Below are 21,437 nucleotides of genomic sequence, written 5' to 3'. Positions count from 1 at the left end.
GGGAGGCTGAGGCAGGAGAATGGTGTGAACCTGGGAGGCGGAGCTTGCAGTGAACCGAGATTGCGCCACTACACTCCAGTCTAGGCCACAGAGCAAGACTCAGTCTCAAAAAAAAAAAAAGAAAAAGTTACTTAACCTCTCTAAACACTCAAATGCTCACTGTAAAAGGTAACATTAGGGTTGTTTGAAGATTATGGGAGATATTGCATAAGAATGTTCTAACACAATTCATGACATAAAACATATTCTGAATAAACTGATATTTCCAAAGTCCACTTCCCTCCTCCTTAAAACACTAATGTCTCCACTACACTCATGATCCCATTGCCTCTAAGTTCTCTGGGGACATTGTGCCAACAATTATATTTTTCCTTTCCTTTCCTGGTGGCTACTGAAAAATCAACAAGCATTCACTGAACATGTGTTTAGTAAATGCCAGGTGTTTTTTACATGTTACCTTAACCTACCCCTAATCTCTCCTGAAGGTATTGGTATTTCTCCTTTCTCCTATGATGAAACTTTTTAAATTAGGTGACAATAAGAGAATTCAGATAAAGATGGTTATCAGAGGAAATGTGACTATCTAGATACTTACTGCATTCAATATTTAGATTGTGTGTGCATGTGAGCATTTTCCAGAAAAAAAAAATCAATTTTTTCCATCGTAGTCTCAAAAGATCCCTGACTCTCAATATGATACAATACACTGAATCTACATTAGCAGTTGTTCAGGACAGTCCTGCTGTTCCATTGTATCTGTTTCTGTCCTTACCTAAAAGCAGTCTAGCTATGGTCGTCGGTAAACTTTTGCTTTTAAATTCAAATTTCTGTTTTTCAGCCTTCATCCTATGTTATCTTCATCATGGAACACTCATAACAACCTTTCTTTCTTTGAATTTTTTCTTCATTTGATTGCTGACACTACTAATATCTCCCAAGAAGTCATCTTTGAGCACTTCCATATCTTTCTTTGGCTCCTACTTCTCAGTATGACTCATGAATTCTCGTGTTTCCTGAGATACTCTTTGTCTTAATTTACTGTTGTTGTGCATGCACTCCTTGGATTATATACTCTATGGGCAAAGCTTTCTGCATCTCCAGGTCAGACCTATCCTAATATCTACATCTATATTTCTAGGTGACTAAAAAGTAAATTGCACAAATGTCCAAAAATACACTTTAAATCGCTACTATCAAAAATAAAAACCAACTTAACACAAAGATACTACTTTTCTTTAACATATGATCCATGTATATTATTTTATTATAATGTCCTGTGTTGGCAATTTTAAGACGACCAGAGCCACTAAAACATTTCTAGAGGACTATGGATTATTACAACCTTTATAGAGTAGAATTTGTCTATACAGATCAGAAGTCTTTAAAATGTGCATACACATCTCTATTTCCTGAAGTATGACTTTATCCTGAAGAGTCCTCCCACTAAAAGACAACTAGAACTTAGATAAGTTAAGACAAGCATATTTTTATGACTAAGCTCACAAAAAGGAAAAGAAACCTCGAAGTGTGAGGGGGTAGGCAATGAGCTGAAATCTGAACAGAAAGCCATGAGTAATCAGTAAGTGAGAGGAAGTTGTTCTGGGAGCAAATACTGCTACAAGGCCTAGGAGCTGGGAGACCTGAACTTTGAGTCTGTCTCAAGGTTAGGGAGCTGATGTGAGTCTCCTATATTACCCTTAATCCCCCAATGGAGCTGAAGTGATCCTAGATGTTAGGAAAATCTGTATAGTGGCACATGCAACCAAATCTTTTCTCAGGGAATATTTCCAACATAAACACTTAGGATTCTTACAGATTAAGTTCAAAAACAGATGATCCTATAAACAAAAACCAAACTACTATAACTGAGAGTTCTCAGAAACAAAATACAGATTAAGTTTAAGAGAAAATTTGTATGCTGAGATTATCAGATACACAGTATAAACTAATGATATATAAAATGGTTAAAGATTTTAAAATGGATTATTTTTAATTAACCAAAAAAGACTACTTAAAATGGCCAAGAAGTATTTAGAACTAAACTAACTTAATCTTTGATATTAAAATAGTATTGAATGAGTAACAGCATATCAGATACAGATGAAAGGGATGATTTGCGAACTGGAAAATAGATTTTAGGGAATTACACAAGATTATCACAAAAGGCATAAAATAAAGACCCTGTATAGTGACAGAGAAAAAAATTCAAGAATCAGACTCAATTTGAATCACAGCTCTATAAGTAACTAGCTCTGTGACTTTGAGTATGTTATTACCCTCTCTGTACCTCAGTTTCACCATATATTTTTAAATGATGATTTATGTAAGAATTAAATTTAAAATTTTTATATATAATTCTTAAATAAAGTCTGGTAATATTAAGCACTGTAGAATAATTTTCATTATTCATATGACAGAACTAAGCCCAAACATACCTATTATATTAAGGAATATGCAGGCTTGGCCGGGCGCAGTGGCTCACGCCTGTAATCCCAGCACTTTGGGAGGCCGAGGCAGGCGGATCACAAGGTCAGGAGATCCAGACCATCCTGGCTAACAAGTTGAAACCCCGTCTCTACTAAAGGTGGGCGCCTGTAGTCCCAGCTACTCGGGAGGCTGAGGTAGGAGAATGGCGTGACCCCGGGAGGCGGAGCTTGCAGCGAGCCGAGATCGCGCCACGGCACTCCAGCCTGGGCGGCAGAGCGAGACTCCGTCTCAAAAAAGAAAAAAATAAAAAGAAATATGCAGGTTAATTTACCTACTAAAAGAAAGAGCTTTTCAGATTAACTCCCAAAACAAATCTCAATTTTATGCTGTGTATGAGAGAGACACACTAAATACAAATTTATACATAAAGATAACAATAAAAGAACGGGCACAGTGGGATACAAAAGAAAATAAGGCAGAGAGAAAAAGGAAGGAGAGAGGTAAGAAAAAAATGAGTCATGATCGTAATATTTGAAAAGGTAAAATTCAGAGCTTTTGAAAAAACATTAAATGTGACATAGAAAAGTACTTTAAATATACTAAAGGGAACAATTCGCAGTAAAGATATAAGTCTTATACATTTCTATGCACCTAATGAGTAAACAACTTCATGAAGCAGAAAACACAGGAGATGCAAAGACAAACTGGCAGAAACATTTAAATAATAGTAGCTTAATTCTCTTGCAGTCCAAGATCTAGTAAGGTAAAAAGTATAAACAAGGATTTGTGAGACTTAAATAACATTTTTAATAAAGTAGATTGTATGGAGATCTATACAGCAGCAAGAACTTTTGTATCTTAAACAGAAAATATTCCTTTTCCAGCGCTCATGGAACCTATACTGAAATAGATTGTATTTTAGATTACAGATATAAATTTAATAAAGTCCCAAATAGCAATAATACAGAAAACATTGAGCACAAACAATAAAAGAAATAATTTCACTGAGAAAGATTTAGTTAAAGAAAGGATAAAAACAAACAAAAATTATAGAATGTCCGGAAAACCTTTGTGGGTTAAATTGTTTCCCCCACAAAATGCATCTGTTGAAGTCCAAAGAGTGCCTCAGAATGAAACCACATTTGTAAACGGAGTTATTTCCGAAGTAATTAAGTTAAGATGAAGTTATACTGAGATACTCTGGGACCCTAGTATAATATAACTGGTGGATATATAAAAAGGAGAAATTTGGTCACGGAGACACGCACACAAGGATAATCCCTCATGGAAATAAAGACAAAGATCAGGTGATGCTTCTTCTACAAGCCAAGGAACACCAAAGATTGCCAGGAAACTACCAGAAGTTAGGAAGAGGCATGGAACAGCCCTCAGAAAGAACCAACCCTGCTGACACCTAATCTTAGACTTCTTGCCTCCAGAACTGTGAAACAGTAAATTTCTGTTTTCTAAGCCACATGGTGTTGCAGCACTTTTTGTCCCAACAAGTTGGAAATGTCATTGTTAATTTCCCATTTGTTGACCAAATCTCCAATTAGACTATATATAAGAATTTAGTGTCCAATAGATGCTCTAAGTATTATTGAATGAATAATTCAAGTCTTATGGGAGAGTTAAATTATTCTTAAGTTTTCTTCTAACTCAGCGATTGTTTTTCATTTGTTTCTGTGTTTATTTTTTGTTTTTATTTAGAAGAATCATCAAGCCTTTCTAAAGCTCCTAATCTGTATGTCTGAAATAACAAGATTTCAGGAGTCCTTAAGAAATGCATTTTCTTTTAAAATATTAAAACAGTATTAGAAAACACATGTTCTTGCTTAATAAAATTTCTTCAGAAATTTTAAAAATACAAACATGCAAACTATTAAATATCGAATTATCCACAAAAGCACACAAAGATAATAAAGCTCTATGTGAGAGGGCACTGCTCACTCTTACTCAGACTTCAGTGAGTGACATGAGGTGGGGCAGGATGGAGTGAGTTGGTCTCCTGCCTCTTTTCAAAACTTTACTTACATGTTTTGAATCAGATAAAAGGAGATATGAAGAGAGTGTTGGAATAGGTATTTTCTATTTAATAAACTTAAAAATGTCCGTGCTACATTTTAAAGAATGGTAGAAAGGAATAATTTTTAAAAAGACAATTCTAGATTGTTCTCCAGCAAAGTGAATCTGTGATACAAAGAGATGAAAGTAATGTTGGAAAAAATCATTAAGCTTGCTAATTTGCAGCTTTTTGCATAGAAAATCATGTTATTTAAGCATTCATAGTAAAATGAAATAGAAAAAGTATTGTTTGATACCAAACAGCACAGATTTAGAAACACATTTTTTCCTCTCCAAAAAATGTTTAGAACAAAGATACAACTTTTAAACTATGTGGCAATCCACTAACAAGATGGTTTTAAAACTATGTAACAACATTAAAAATGCGTAGAGAAATATCATCCATGACCTAATATTAACACAAAAACTATTATGATATTTTTGTTTTCTTTTATTGTATGCAAATATTGTGTATAGTTCTATCATCATACATAGATAATTTTGTACCTTATATTTTATCAGTAGTCAATACTTTTCAATATTTAGTCTCTTTTTAATTTGTTATAATCAAAAATTAACTTTGAAACATGAAAAATCTTACAAACAATAAATGAACAATATTGGAAAAATTAAAAGAAAAATAAAAAGCAATTTGTTGGAGATACTTTTAAAATATAAAGATGCAAACCATTAAACACTGAATTCTAATACATAAGTCTAAATACCTACCAAAGCCACAAACAGATTCCTGAAGGAATTAACATGTAATGTTACACTTCATTTAACTATGGCAATATTAAAATGAAAGCAAAGAAAAAGAACACATGGACAAAAAGAATGAGCGAGGAAACAATAACAGGCTGAAAATATTCACATATATTTGGAAGGTGGCAAAAGACTGAGGAGAGATAATGACTTCTCTTCAAAATCTTACCCTTAGCTAAGAAGGCAATCTTAACAAGAAGCAAGCTGCTACTCCAGTGTGCCTGCAAGTCTAGGGATTTTTAGACCCCAGAAAACTCAGAAGCAAGGCCATGGGATAAGACTAAAAGCTAGAAGATTTTTATATACTTTACGACTATGGACTTTAAGAGAGACCCTCCCCGCATACTTCCTTCCAAATATCCAGGTAACGACCTTCTCTAATCCCAACAAGAGTTTAATCTCTGGATAAATTAAACTTTAGACTCTAGGTCTGTGGAAACCAATCACCATAAAGGGAAGAAGAAAAACACTAGATTAAAAACAGGGAAAATCAACTAAATTGTAAACCCTCTTCCTCAACTTGACTATTCGCTCCTTATGGAAAACATTAGTGAATTAAAAAAAAAAAAAAAAGTGAAAAAAAAAAAAATCCACAAACCTGAAATTCCCTGGCTAAAAGAACCACAAATACTGATACTTAGGAGTCTCCCAGATAAATGATCTTGTTCCTACCCAATAACCATACAATGAAATCCACCATTTGGCAAGCCATGTCCATGCATGTAACACCCAATCAATGTTGCAGTGTCTCACTAATAAAAATTAATGGACTTCTTACTCTCCCCTACATACTTAAACAACAGAAAAGAAGAAGCATGTGTCAACACAAAGACTTGTACATTAATATTTGTAGTAGCTTTATTTGTAATAGCCTCAAACTAGAAACAACCCGAAGTCCATTAACAAAATGGCTAAACATTTTGTAATATATTCACACAATGAAACACTATTCCACAATTTAAAATACGCACATGAATACAGAATGCAGATAAATTTCAAAATCATTATGCTGAATGAAAAAAAAAAAAAGTCAGGCAAAAAAGAATACATGCTATACTATCTCATTTGTACAGAATTCTAGAAAATGCAAACAAATCCATAGAAACAGAGAACACAGCAGCAGTTACCTGATGAGGGGGTTGGTGAGTGGAAGGAAATGAGGAAGTATAACAAGAGATAAACTAAAAAAGGTTACAAGACAGCATTTTAGGAGGATGGAAATGTCTGTTACATTGATTGTGGTGATGGTTTCAGGGGTGTGTGCATTGACCAAAAACAGTCAAATTATACATTTTAAATATATGCAGTTTATTGCATTTTGATAATCCCTAAAGGAAGGTGTAAAATGACACCAATATAAAAATAAAGAAATGGGCCAATAAGGATCATCAGATATTTTAAAAAAGCTCCAATAAGAAATATAAACATCAAAAGATTTTTTTTTTAAAAAGGGATCTGAAGGAAATGAAGACCACAACAGAAAGAGAATTTTAAAAAGAAACCAGAAAAGAGAAAGCTGTAAATAGTAACCTCAGAGATAAGGATGGATATTCCATCAATGAAACAAAAGCAGGACACTATAAAAGAAGATTCAGAAAGGAAGATCTCTTAAAAATTAAAAATAAGATTGTAAAAGTTAGTTTTTGTGTGGAAAAGTTGGTAGATTAAGAACTTTAAGAAGTTAAAAAATTAAAGAGATCAAAAAATAGTGAAAATATGTATAAATAAATACAAGAATAACAAATTCTATTCTAAAAAGTCTTTTGGGGAGGAAAGCAGAGAAAATGGAGAGGAGACAAATATCAAGAAAAACTTCAAAAGTGCTTTTCAGAACTAAAGAACACAAATTTACTTATTAAAAGATACACTGAGTTTCCAGCTCAGTCAATAAAAAAAGATCCACACCAAAGCATATCATCATGAATTTAAACATATCAGGAACACAGAAAAGATCCTAAGGACTTCTACAGAGAGGTTTTAAGCAATGAAATATAAAAAATCAAAAACTGCTTTTCTTTATAGCCACATTAGTGATTAGAATACAATGGAATAATGCCTTTATAATTCTGAATAAAAATAATGTGTTTAGAACTATGCTCAGAAACAAAAGGTCTCAGTCTTTCATGTGCCCATTCTCAGTAAGCCACTGCAGTGTATGTTCCATCAAAATAAGGATGTAAATCAAGAAAACAAGAACAGTATATTTAAAATGGAAGAATGCTGGGAGTATTTCTCAGTACAAAAACAAACAGATAAAAACAACTGGACGGCAACCCTAAAGAGCAATCAGTTTGGGGAAAAGGAGGAGGTCAGAGGCCATAGGAGAGAGACTTCCATGAGAATGGGCAGTGAGAAGGAAAGTTGGAAATAAGAAGGAAATATTATCATATGAAGGGTGGTCATATCCTATTTTATCATTCTGTGAGACAATTTGCAAATCTAAAACTGAACAATCGAAAAAGAGGCAAATGTTAATTAGAGGAAAAACAAAAGGTTATATAAGAAAGGAAAATACTCATAGCATATTACTCGGTTCAATAGTAATCAGCATTTAGGCTGTCATAAAATCATGCCATTCATCAGAAATTAATAAAGCTATCAAAGTACTGAGACAGTGTCAGCAAGACATAGAAGGCAACTGGAAGGGATTCCTATTGATCCAACATGGGATAATTTTAATACGAAAAAGACAAAGGAAATCAAAATACATACATAGTAAAGTATATTTCAAAAAATGAAAAAGAAAAATCATATATCTTGCCTTTCATTTAAAACTACCTCAAGGTAATCAAATAGTTAACAAGAGACGTTCTCTTTTATTGAAGAATTTCAACTAATAAATGACAAAGGAATGACAGAATTAGACTAGCACTATCTTTTAATCCCTAATAAAAAGTATTTCAGGCAATTATCATCAAAGATTGCTAAAAACCAGTAAATGAAAGGCTGATAGAGAACTCAGAATGAACAACTTGCCTGCTATCTGAACTCACTGATCATTCTTAGCCTCATAAAAGATATTATATGCCCCTTCTTATAATGCAATAGGAAATAAACAACATCATGTGAGACATATTCTTACCAAAATAATGGAAGCTGAATCATATCAAGCCTCTAGATCAAACTACGAGTATAGAGGAAAGGCAAATGAGAAAGGAACATGTTAAATGATACCACACACATGCCATCGACAAAATCCAGGATGTGGGGAATTCTACACAACAAATACCCCCAATTTTTAAATATCAACAATAAGAAGAATAAGGGACAGACAATTATAAATTAAAGAGTCACATAGAGCAACCAAATGCAATCTTCTTTAGATCCTGAATCCAACAAACCAGTTAAATTTTTATTTGTAAACAACTGGAAAATGTGAATGCCGAATGAATTATTATTTATATTAAGGAATTCCTGTAAATTGTATGTTTAGATGGGATAATGGTTTTATAGCTCTGTTCTATAAAATGTCCTTATCTTTTATAACACTAAAAAATGTACAGTTAAAATTATGTGATCTCTAGGATTTGTTTTAAATAATACAGTGGGAGGTGGGAGGAAAGTAGGTAGGAATATAGAGTGAGCAAGACAGATCATTTGTTGATAATTGTTCTAATTTTATAAACATTTGAAAGTTCCCATAAGAAACACTTTAAAATGTAAATAGAAAAAAGATGTACATCTAATATTGATGTAATTCAAAAAATCTGGTAAACTATTTTAGGATGGTGGTAGAGAAGAAAAGTGAGGAAAGCTGAATCTTCGTCCTCTAATATGGGATATCAACATATAAAATGTAAATTTAATAAATCAAGAGTGACCAGAGAAGTAAATATTTTTGAAATGTAGAAACAGCTAAAATAGTTAAAAAACAAAATGTAGAAACAGCTAAAATAGTTTTTTAAAAAATGTAGAAACAGCTAAAATAGTTAAAATTGAGTGCCTGTGGAGAGCAAAATTTATGGGTGGGCAGATTAAGGCAAGGGACTGCTGTGATTATTATTAGTCTTCTAATACCATTTGAACACATACAAATTTGATAAAACATAAAAATTATTTTTAAATGATAGATAAAGCATCTTTTACTTTTAAAATTTGATAGGAAGAAGTCCATTAATACATGTTATGAATTATATCCTAACCTGACATTCATGTTTATCTTCAATCTCTTCTCATTTATTGCCTTTCTTTACATCATTGTCAAAGCATGTTATGATTATGAATACGACTTGGAGTCATTTACTTCTCTAACTCCTCAGCAGCCACCCTGGTCTAATGCCTCATCATCTCACTGATATTGTCTGCTAATAGATTTCCTGTTTTTACACTTGCCACCCTCTAATTCATTCCACAAATATCCTGGGACAGGCAGATGAGAATTTGTCTTTCACTCTGCCCTTGAGTAGCTCTTTCGCCTTAAGCGAGTCGTTTATATTCCTTGAATCTCAGTTTCACTATCTATCAATTAGAGCAGATGATAATCACCGTAGAGGTGTGAAGACGAAGTGAGGTATCACGTATTATTCCACATCCAGACTGATGTTTTAAAGATGCAAAGCAGAACATTTTATACCCCTGCTTAGACTTCTTCCGGAGCTTCAAATTGTCATCTGAATAAATCCAAGATCCTTAACACAACCTTCAGAGCCCTACACCTGCAGGTTCCTGCTTGGGTCTCCAGCATCATGCCGCTTTTGCCTTCATTCACGAGAATTGGCATATGCTTTCTCTGCTCTTGAATACTTCCCCATCACTCTTCCGTTAGCTCTTAGGCTTTGCAATTCAGCATAAATGTCACCTTTTTTTTTCTCACTCTGCCATATTTTTTTTCTCCGCAGTGCTTACTATTTGTAATTGCACATTTACTGTTCACTTGCTTACTCTGTTTCTTTTACAGACTATAAGCTGCGTGAGAACAGGAATGTGTTTCTTTCACTGTCATATTTCTTGTACCTGGAATAACTCCTACCACAGAGTAAGAACCTCAGTAAATACTTACTGAATCCATAAATAAATGGAATGTATTACGGGACAGTTTTTCTTAACTGTAGTGTGTACGCAATCACTAAGAAAAGATCATTTTTGTTTTTTTTGTTTGTTTGTTTGTTTGTTTTGAGATGGAGTCTTGCTCTTTCGCCCACGCTGGAGTGCAGTGGCGCGATCCTTGGCTCACTGCAAGCTCCGCCTCCTGGGTTCAAGCGATTCTCCTGCCTCAGCCTCCTGAGTAGCTGGGACTACAGGCACCTGCCAGAACACGCAGCTAATTTTATTTATTTATTTATTTATTTATTTATTTATTTATTTATTTATTTTGTATTTTTAGTAGAGATGGGGTTTCACTGTGTTAGCCAGGATGGTCTCGATCTCCTGACCTCGTGATCCGCCCGCCTCGGCCTCCCAAAGTGCTGGGATTACAGGCGTGAGCCACTGCGCCCAGCGGAAAGATCATTTTTGAAATGCAGATTTTCGTAGAGTGGATCCAAGCTGTGGCCTGAGATTCTGCATTTCTAATAAGCTCCCAGGTGATGCAAAAGCTGCCAGCACCTTATTCACACTTTGTCTTAGCAAGGCTAAAGGGGATATACCAAGATAAGTGACAGTGATGCTTGTCCTTTAGAAAGAAGCTTATGCCCTTGTTAAAATAATCTAAATATCCACATACCACCTTCACTTTCATTAGTGCTGTAGGGAGCATGTAAACTCTGAAGCTATTTGAGATTGGGATAGATGTTGATTTAACTAAACATTATACGAGACCAGCATAAGGTCCCATCTGGCTATAACAAAATTATTCAAGGTGTTATAACAAGATATACAACTTAGAGAAAGCAATGAGCAATTTTGAATATGAAAATATAGATCCTTTTTAACAAAGAAAGAAATATCCTGAAACAGACAGATGAGAATTTGTCTTTCACTCTGCCCCTGAGTAGCTCTGTAACCTTAAGCAAGTCGCTTATATTCTTTGAATCTCAGTTTCATTATTTATAAATTAGAGCAAATGATAACCACCGTAGAGGTGCAAAGATGAAGTGAGATATTACATATCAATTATATGACTGTGCCTGACATATGGTAGTCCTTATAAAATACCGGGTCTTCCTGTTCTTTCCTTAGATAGAATATTTTGCTTATGTACCCTCTCTTAGCGTAAGAGAGGATCCATTTTGAATGTTATGTTTGGCACCCTTAACATCTTAGAGAAAAAAAACGCTATGAAAATAGAATAAATAACAATGTAGGTAACAGGCAAGTATTTTTGTCTAAATGAACAGTAGACCATGAGTCAGAAAGCTAGGCTTTGGTCCAGGATTCAGCATTAACTAGATGTTTGATGTTGAATCTTTTTTAGTGTCACTGGCCCTCGAATGCTTTCTACATCACTGTATTTAACACAGGACAGGTGAGCCCCAAAGTGGGGCTTAGCCCTCAAGGGTTCTTGGCTTTGTCCATGAAAGAATTCAGGGGCAAATTGGAGGTAGAAGAAAACAGCTTTATTGAAGAGGCAGTGTTACGGTTCTGGCATTTATAACTCTGTGATAATATAATATATAATATACAACAATGATAATATAAGCCCTTCAAGGCAGGGCTACCCCATATGCAGAGAGTAGCAGCTTAGGGCGGTTTTGCAGTCATATTTGTACCCACTTTTAACTGCATGCAGATTAAGGGGTGGTTTAGGCAGAAATTTCACGGGAAGTGGTAGTAACTTTGGGGTCATCTAGTCATTGCAGTGGAAAGAGGCAGTAACTCCTGCGTGTTACTATAGCAATGGTAAACTGACATGGCACACTAGGGGACGTGTCTTATGGAAAGCTGCTTTCCATTGGCCCTGTTTTAGCTAGTTCTCAATTTGGTCTGGTGATCAAGCCCTGCCTCTGGAGTCTAGTCCTTCCTCCTACCTCATACTCACCTTGTTAAGTACACTATCTTCTTACGGAAATGCATTATCATTCCAAATCTTTTGATTTTATTTTGTTTTTTTTTTCTTTTGGAATATCAGTAAATTTCACAGAAAATATTAAAATTGTAGAATCATTGAATAATTAGAACACAGATTCTAAACAAGTTTGTTTCTTTCCTCCTGAAATCTCTACCAAACACCTTCAAACTATGTTACTACACTTTCAGTAAGTATATGAAATCAATGAACTAATGTTTCTAGTTTGAGAACTTTAATTTTTTTAAGATTACACAGGCATGCATATTTTCACTGACAATTGAAATTTCTTTTATTTGCTTTACATGACATTAAGTTGTTATATTAATAACTAAGATAACAAATATAATTTAGAAATACAAAAAAAGAGGCCGGGTGCAGTGGCTCATGCCTGTAATCCCAGCACTTTGGTAGGCCGAAGTGGGTAGATCACCTGAGGTCGGGAGTTCGAGACCAGCCTGACCAACATGGAGAAACTCCATCTTCACTAAAAATACAAAATTAGCCGAGTGTGGTGGGGCATGCCTGTAATCCCAGCTACTCTGTAGGCTGAAGCAGGAGAATCACTTGAACCCGGGAGACGGAGGTTACGGTGAGCCGAGATCGCACCTTTGCACTACAGCCTGGGCAACAAAGAGGGAAACTGTCTCAAATAAAAAAGAAAAAAAAAAAGAGAGAAAGAAAAAAAAAGAGCTATTTGGAGAAAGAGTTAAAAACCAAATCATTTTAAAACACAAACTACAAAGTACTGTCTGAGCCAAGCCATTCGTAATGTTCTCATGAAGCTAAAGGGAAACAAATCTGTTCTTTCAAAATAATTGCAAATTTCTGTGTAACAATGAATGAAAAAAGTCATCCAAAAACTACTTGACTACATATACTTATGGATCTCTATGTAAGTGCCGACAAATGAATTTTTTTATTCATTTGGTTATGTAGCAGTTAGTTGTTCATTCTAATCTTGTTTTGTTCCCTGTCATCTCTCTGGTACCTAGAATAATCCCTACCATGGAGTAGGTCTTCCATTACTCTTATGCTTTTAAATCTCCTCTCACCTCATTGTAAATGACTTTTGATTTCTCTTTTATGCCCTTTTTATATACCTTCCTCTTATATCTCCATTTATTCCTGAAGCTTCATAGGATTCAGCCATTGAGGTCACTTGGGTTTAGATATACCAAAAGTCTGTGATTTCTTTATTTGCATATATGCACATTTGTTGTTATCCTTACCCCTTTCTATCAGTTCCTTACCATAAGATACACTTAATTCTTGAAAATTCTCTCGTGTCTTACAAAGATGACAAATTCAAACTTTTGCTGTGTATGACACACCATTAACTGCACAAGGACACTCTGTATTTGCTACGTTAATATTTACTGATGAGTTAATGTAATAATGACCCATCTGCTTCTGCTGTCTATGAGGTACTTTCTATCTATAGGGATGGAAATGAATGACAGAGGCTCTCTGAGCTGCCTGATGTCAGAGCTGAGAAAGGTGTGAGGGGTATATAAGAGCTGGATTACTAGTTAGCAAATGAGGGGGTAAATATTCCAGGATACGAGCTTGGGCTCTTTTCTTGAAACTTTCTTTCTATCAAAGGCATTTGCTGATATTGCTGACGTTGAAACATTAAAAGGTAAAGAATTTCCTATTTCTGGGAAAGTTTTATTTATTTAGAGAAATGCACACTTGGTGTTAAATTCATGGTTTATTTCAAAGAAAGGCTAAAGGGAGAGCATATTACAGTATAAATGTTCAGACTGTTTAGATAAGGAAATTGGGAAAGTAAAAATCTCAAAATTACTTAAAAAGTAGACAGTATTAGGGACTAAATCAATAAAAATTTTGATCCTTGTAAATTATGTTTTAAAAAGATGGTTCTTTTAAAAACGAGGCTCTAATTTAAAATTACATTAATTAGAACTATAAGAAATCTCTTGATTTCAGTGCTGGACTATTCTTTGCAGAAAATCTGAGAAGCAATGTGCATCCTGAAGCTGCAAGTATTTCTCATCGTGCTCTCTGTTGCATTAAACCATCTGAAAGCTACACCCATTGAAAGGTTGGTAACTTTAAGATCCTGCTTCTTTTGTAAAGTGTGGGAAAATTAGAATTAAATACTGTCAAATGACTAACAGTCTTAGATTTCTGACTATATCATGCTTAAGAACAGTACCTTCAGTTATTCCATTGTTTCTTGAATTCTGTGTTCTTTAAAGAATAACACCAGTGGCAAATAAATATCTTTGATGGAACTTCTGACAGACAAGAATGGATAATTCCAGTTACATATTTAGTTTCCAGCATATTTCCAAGAGAAATATGGTCTTGGAACTTAGAGGGGCAAAGCCAGAACATGAAGCAGGAAAAAAATCAAAAGGTAGTAATTTCTCCTATATTAACCCGATACTGAAACAAACCAGAGGAACTTAAGTGAAGCATATATTTTTGTACCGAGTGTAATTCTTTTTGTATATTTACTTAGATTTTTATTTTCCTCAAATGTCTCTGGAAATATTCAAAACTTTTACATCTTGTGGAAATGGAAATGTACAGAAATAATCAGGAGCAAATTAATGTTTTTAAGAAATGAAACCGAAAAGAACTAGTTAAAAAGCCATTTGCTGTTGGGGGATTTATTCTGTATTGTTAGCTAGCTATTCTATGAGTGAAACAGGTTTATAAAAAGCTATTCTTCATATTACTTCTAAGCTGCTATAAACTTAATACTTTTTAAAATTACTTTCAATAGGGAGCATGTACATCAGGATTTCCTGGGAAGTCTTTGATTTAAATGGTAATTAAGGAAGTCTAAAAACTATGTCACGTAAAACTTTCAAGAATAGTTATAATTTTCAAACTGAAACTTTAATACTGTAATTCTCCATTTATTTAAAGGATTACTAAGTTCAAATATGTGCATAAGTCATAAATAATATAGTGAGGATTTGTTTGTGCCTAAATCAGTTTTGCTCCATATAGTCTTATGGGACTGAACTTATACACTCTTTAACACCAAGGAGAATTACGTTTACCTTTGTAAAGAGTGTGCATTGTCATATTAGAACTCTTCTCATTAGAATGATTATCATCTTGTCTTTGTTTTCCTTTGAGATCGTTTTTCTTGGAAGCCCATAGCAGTATGCAAATATTTCTACAGCACCTATGTATAATAAATAGCAAGAATCATGTTTTTTGTCATTTCAAGACTTAATTAGTTTACAGGGTGTTCTTCTCAGAACTGACTCTAATTTTCTATTTGATTTTTATTGGATAAAAATAACTTTTAAAATGACATGAAGTTTCTGATAAGCAGAATAACTGAATGATGATAGGAAAATCGGTAGTATTTCCTACTATATCTGTTTATATCTTGATACTTTCTTTCAATAGATATGGAAATTTACTCAGCACATTTACCCTCTTTTTTTTAAATTTTATTTTGAGACAGGATCTCTCTGTGTGTCACCCAGGCTGCTGGAGTACAGTGGTACAATCATGGCTCACTGTAGCCTTGACCTTTTGGGCTCAGGTGATCCTCCCACCTCAGCCTCCCAAGTAGCCGGGACCACAGGCACCTGCCACCATACACAGCTAATTGTTTTATCTTTATTTTATAGGGAAAGGGTCTCCCTATATTGCCCAGGCTGGTGTCAAACTCCTGGGCTTAAGCCTTCCTCCTGCCTCAGTCTTCCAAAGTTCTGGGATTATAAGAGTGAGCCACAGAAACCAGTCCATTATGTTTTTATAGATGCCTGTTTGTTTATTATGAGAGAAACTTCTCTTAGAAATAGGGTAATATGTAATATAATATTACTTATTATTAAATTATTTTGGTGTTAGTCTAACAATCTTTAACTTTGAATTATTAGAAATCTTGTAAAACATTCTTCAAATTGCTTTTTAATGTGTTGCCTGAAATGCGTATGTTTGAACATTTGTTAAAGGGAGTATGATTTATCACGCTGAGATGTTAAATCATGTACTATTCTACATATCTCACAGAAAGTTAGGAAAATATATGTGGAAAATGTGTCCAATTTTAACTCTTTTAAAAAATAAAACTAATATCATTCAATGTAATTTTCCTTATAAAATGTAATCATCTCATTAGAGATTTTTTCAATTTGTAAGTGTATGAAATAGGATAAAAGGATCACATACTTTCCCACCAACATTTTTACACTCCCTTGTAAATATCTGCCTGGCAGGTAATCAAAGGATACTTAAAAATATAATTACATAGATGCCAAGATGTAATCACTAGGATCTCCCTGCAGGAGCTCACATACTTCCACAGATGAATGTTAAGAGCTGAGAGCAGGGAAGCACTTTAAAGCCATTTTTTAAAACTCTGGAGAGACCATTTAAAAGAGAGGCAATTTAAGAGTTATACTTTGGCTTATTGTCATCTCTGTTTAAACTCTCTTAAAGTCAAGAATTTCCATGTGTGTATGTGCCTGTAAGTGGTCAACAACTTTAATGTTTGTTACTAGCTGATATGTTACCTGTCTAGGTAGTCAATGAGAAAAAAATGCCTGAAACCGGGGAAGTAATGCCTTTTATTAACCATTTTAGACATCTTTTTCCATCCTAAAGATTGCTTTAGATAGAATCTTATATAAGCTGAATAGTATATTTAGATGAAAAGTCTTTTTTAGAAAAGCAATTTAGGCCGGGCGCAGTGGCTCACACCTGTAATCCCAGCACTTTGGGAGGCTGAGGCAGGCGGATCACGAGGTCAGGAGATCGAGACCATCCTGGCTAACATGGTGAAACCCCGTCTCTACTAAAAATACAAAAAATTAGCCAGGTGTGGTGGCAGGCGCCTGTAGTCCCAGCTATTCAGGAGGCTGAGGCAGGAGAATGGTGTGAACCTGGGAGGCGGAGCTTGAAGTGAGCCAAGATCGCGCCACTGCACTCCAGCCTGGGCGACAGAAAGAAAAGAATAGAAAAGCAATTTCACAAATATGATAAAAACATAAATGCTCTTACTATTTATTCTAAGTGGAATGATGGCCCTTCTAGGTAACTCAAATAAGGTAACATTCTATTTAGAACAATTTTAAATTTTATTATTGACCTTCCAACCAATTATCAAAATACCACTCAGCATTTAGCGTATAAAGTATTTCACATTCTGCTTCAGTCATATGCTAAACATATCTTGGAACAGATATTCCCTTTGAATCTTCTCAATTTGACCCATAATTTTCCTTTACTACTTTTTTTCAGATGTTTGGACCAAATTCCAATTTTTATGTTTTTCAAGAAAAGTTAGTATTTTAGAATTCAATACAAATGTTTGAAATTACTAGTTCAATCCTTAAAGCATTAAACCACTCTTTTGAAATGTACATTGGCCATATTTACTGTAACTTCAAAAATAAATAATTGAACAGATAGTGTAAATGAGATTGATATAGATTAAATAATTATGGTTTCCTTTGACCAGATAATTTGTTCAATAATTTGTCGGCATACACTTACATTCAACAAGTATACAGTTCACCTAATGCTATAAGAAATTTTCTGTACTTAGGAGGAAATATGGGAGTAAAAATTTTTTTTTTAAAGTTTCACATTAGATTATTAAACATTTACTCTTAGGCTACCTCTACTTCAAGATAGAGATAATGAAATCCCTACACAAGGTAAACACAATGAGATAAATCCATTGCATTTAAGTCCCAAATTGTGCATATCCACTGGCTCCTGGACATTCAGTTTTTAACCCTATAACTATTACATTTTCCATTTACCCTAAGTTTCACCAATATTTTGATTTCAATGAAGTTGAAAACTAAAATATTTCTCTAACTTTCCTAATAATCAGTAAAGAGGAAGCAATGCTATTATTCTGCATCCATTTCCGATATCATTTGAAAGTACGTTGAAACAAAAGGCGATCAAAAAAATGGAGTTGATATACAAATAAATGCTTTAAATAAAAACAAATTAAAATTAAATGAATTATTTAATTTGTAGTTATGATTTCTGAGTTTATAAGTATTATTATGCACTTCCTTCAGGTGGCTAGAAAAATGTGATGAATATTAATACCATTGACATAAAAAGTGTTTTGGTTTTAACATTTAACCTAGTCTTATCATTAAAGTGTTTGAAAGTATAAGATCCAAGCAGGAAAATGTATTTAGGCTAAAAGTAATAAAACTTTCACATTGCAATAGAGTGCTTGAACAAGTGATAGATCTGATTCTTTTTGAGACTTTATGATATTCTCTTTTTTGACATATTTTTATGACATTCTCTCTTTTCTATTTTATTATATTTCATTTTATTGTGGCAAGAACAAAGTATGACATCTACCCTTTTTAACAAATTTTTAAGCATGCAGTACATTATTCTGGATTATGTGCAAAATGTTGGACAGCACATCTCTAGAGCTTAGTCATCTTGCTTGACTGAAGCTTCACACCCAATAGTTAGTAACTCCCTATTTCTCCCTTTCCTTTGCCCCTATAACCACCATTCCACTCTTTAATTCATGAATTTGACTATTTAAAATACTTCATATACATGGAACCAAGTGGCATTTATCTTTCTATGAATAGCTTCTTTCGCTCAACCTAATGTCCTCAAGGTTCTTCCATGTGTTGCATATTGCAGAATTCCCTTATGACATTTCTTGCATAACACTCCTGATTCAATTATCTCAAGGAACTTAAAGATTAAGTAACACTGCTTTATTCTTATTGGAAAGATGTGGAAATAATTATTTTTAAATTTCTACATATTTCAGGTTACATTTAAATTTTACATTCTAAATTTTTTTATATATTAAAAAATAAATTACTCAAGATTTTAAAAATGTAAGACAAAGACACTGTTATTTTGATTATATGTAATCTATTCTGAATTTCCAAAGGAAGACTTTTAACTGAGAAATGCAACACTGACTGTAATGAAAGATGTTATATGATTTTCAATTGTCATTTCAAGGTGTCCAAAAAAAAATCCTGGCCGGGCGCAGTGACTCACACCTGTAATCCCAGCACTTTGGGAGGCCAAGGTGGGCCAATTACGAGGTCAGGAGATCGAGACCATCCTGGCTAACACGGTGAAACCCCGTCTCTACTAAAAACACACAAAAAATTAGCCGGGCGCAGTGGCAGGCGCCTGTAGCCCCAGCTACTCGGGAGGCTGAGGTAGGAGAATGGCGGGAACCCGGGAGGCGGAGCTTGCAGTGAGCCGAGATCGCGCCACTGCACTCCAGCCTGGGCGACAGAGCAAGACTCTGTCTCAAAAACAAACAAACAAAGGAACAAACAAAACTCAGTCATCTAGGTGTTTGCAAACCTGAGTTACTTTTGTGAAAATTGTTTCTTTAGTTTTCATCAATACGAGATATTTGATGTCGCGTGTCTGGATCCAACTAAAATAAGTAAGGCTCTAACTTTTCACATTTGTTCCATGTCACCAGTCATCAGGTGGAAAAGCGGAAATGCAACACTGCCACGTGTGCAACGCAGCGCCTGGCAAATTTTTTAGTTCGTTCCAGCAACAACTTTGGTTCCATTCTCTCATCTACCAACGTGGGATCCAATACATATGGCAAGAGGAATGCATTAAAGAGAGAGCCACTGAATTACTTGCCCCTTTAGAGGACAATGTAACTCTATAGTTATTGTTTTATGTTCTAGAGATTTCCTGTATAATTTAACACTGCCTTTTTCATTTCCAGTGTGAATATATGGTCTGTGTACCTGATGTTTGTTGCCAGGACATATACATTGTCAAAAGATTGTTTTATATACAGTACTAAGGTCCCATAATAAAAAGATAGTATCTTTTAAAATGAAATGTTTTCGCTATAGATTGTTATTTTAAAGCATAAAAAAATCATTTTGGGACCTATATCTCAGTGGCACAGGTTTAAGAACAAAGGAAAAAACAGTAGTTTGAACCTCAGTAAATTGTAAACAGCTAATAATAAAGTTATTATTCTTAACATTAGAAAATTAGTAATTGGGCTGGGCGCGGTGGTTCACAGCTGTAATCCCAGCACTTTGGGAGGCCGAGGTGGGCAGATCACGAAGTCAGGAGTTCGACACCAGCCTGACCAACATGGTGAAACCCTGTCTCTACTAAAAATACAAAAATTGGCTGGGCGTGGTGGCACGTGCCTGTAATCCCAGCTCTTCAGGAGGCTGAGGCAGGAGAATCACTTGAACCCAGGAGGGAGAGGTTTCAGTGAGCTGAGATTGCGCCACTGCACTCCAGCCTAAGCAACAGGGCAAGACTCCGTCTCAAATTAAAAAAAAGAAAGAAAGAAAGAAAAAAAATTAGTAATTGTAAGTACCCCTGTTAAGCAAATTAGTAATTTTAAGTACCCATGTTAAGCAATTCCTTTTTGCAGATTTCTGAAATGATAGGATGCTGTTTTAAAAACAAAGAAAATCCTGCTCCTGACACAGTCAAAATATTTTTTAAAGTCCATTGTTTCTTGTGCTTGCTGGTACTAAGAGGCTATTTAAAAATACAAAACCACTTTGTATCCATGAGGGTTTCATTGTGTGCTAGCAGCAGTGAGCTTCTATTAAATGTATATGCCCTTTATTCTGTTTAAGTGGCTTTCAGCAAACCTCAATCACATTTTTATGCAGGGTATTGCAAAACAACTTGTGTTCTATTAATCGTGTCTTCAATTAAAAGACCACAGACGTCTAGAAACTATTTGCTGTATAGGAATTATTTCCTTTGTTTAATAAATTGGACATTTCTGGCAGAGGTTATGTGTACGATACACTTTTTTTGATAGCAGCTGCAATGTTGGACAGGAGATGAAATGCTTTGCTTTGAGTCAGATTCTCACAGATTGAAGGGGTGGCCTGCCCCTCCACACCTGTGGGCGTTTCTCGTTAGGTGAAACGAGAGACTGGAGAAAAGAAATGAAACACAAAAGACAAAGTATAGAGAAAGAAAAAAAGGGCCCAGGGGACCGGTGCTCAGCATACAGAAGACCCACGCAGGCACCAGTCTCTGAGTTCCCTCAGTATTTATTGATCATAATCTTTACCATCTCAGAAAAGGGGAAGTGGCAGGACAATAGGATCATAGTAGGGAGAAGGTCAGCAGTAAGACATATGAATAAAGATCTCTGTGACATGAATAAGTTTAAGGAAAAGTGCTGTGCCTTGATATGTATATGCAAACATCTCCATAAACCTTTTTAGTGCATAAAGAGCAGCATTGCCACTAGCATGTCCCA

General features: G+C 34.7%; 1 protein-coding gene across 1 annotated transcript; it reads left to right on the top strand.

Annotated features, from left to right (window-relative positions):
• The first annotated feature begins 13,727 nt into the window (after positions 1 to 13,727).
• On the top strand, positions 13,728 to 20,901 carry IAPP (islet amyloid polypeptide). Its single transcript, XM_033222707.1, has 3 exons — positions 13,728 to 13,841; positions 14,173 to 14,267; positions 19,650 to 20,901. Exons 2-3 carry the CDS (start codon positions 14,188 to 14,190, stop codon positions 19,828 to 19,830), a joined length of 261 nt encoding a protein of 86 aa, XP_033078598.1. The 5' UTR covers positions 13,728 to 13,841; positions 14,173 to 14,187; the 3' UTR covers positions 19,831 to 20,901.
• Positions 20,902 to 21,437: the final 536 nt, after the last annotated feature.

The sequence above is a fragment of the Trachypithecus francoisi genome, unplaced genomic scaffold (assembly GCF_009764315.1).
Source record: "Trachypithecus francoisi isolate TF-2019V2 unplaced genomic scaffold, Tfra_2.0 Lachesis_group11, whole genome shotgun sequence".
In the NCBI taxonomy this organism is placed as follows: Eukaryota; Metazoa; Chordata; class Mammalia; order Primates; family Cercopithecidae; genus Trachypithecus; species Trachypithecus francoisi.
Note: the sequence above shows the minus strand (reverse complement) of the source record. Positions and strands in the feature narration are given on the sequence as shown.

What these genes read in the sequence shown, in the direction of transcription:
- IAPP (XM_033222707.1), top strand. Translation starts at nt 14,188, where the DNA reads ATGTGCATCCTGAAGCTGCAAGTATTTCTCATCGTGCTCTCTGTTGCA. An exon ending in AAAGCTACACCCATTGAAAG is followed by an intron (nt 14,268 to 19,649) that starts GTTGGTAACTTT and finishes CCATGTCACCAG; the next exon opens with TCATCAGGTGGAAAAGCGGA.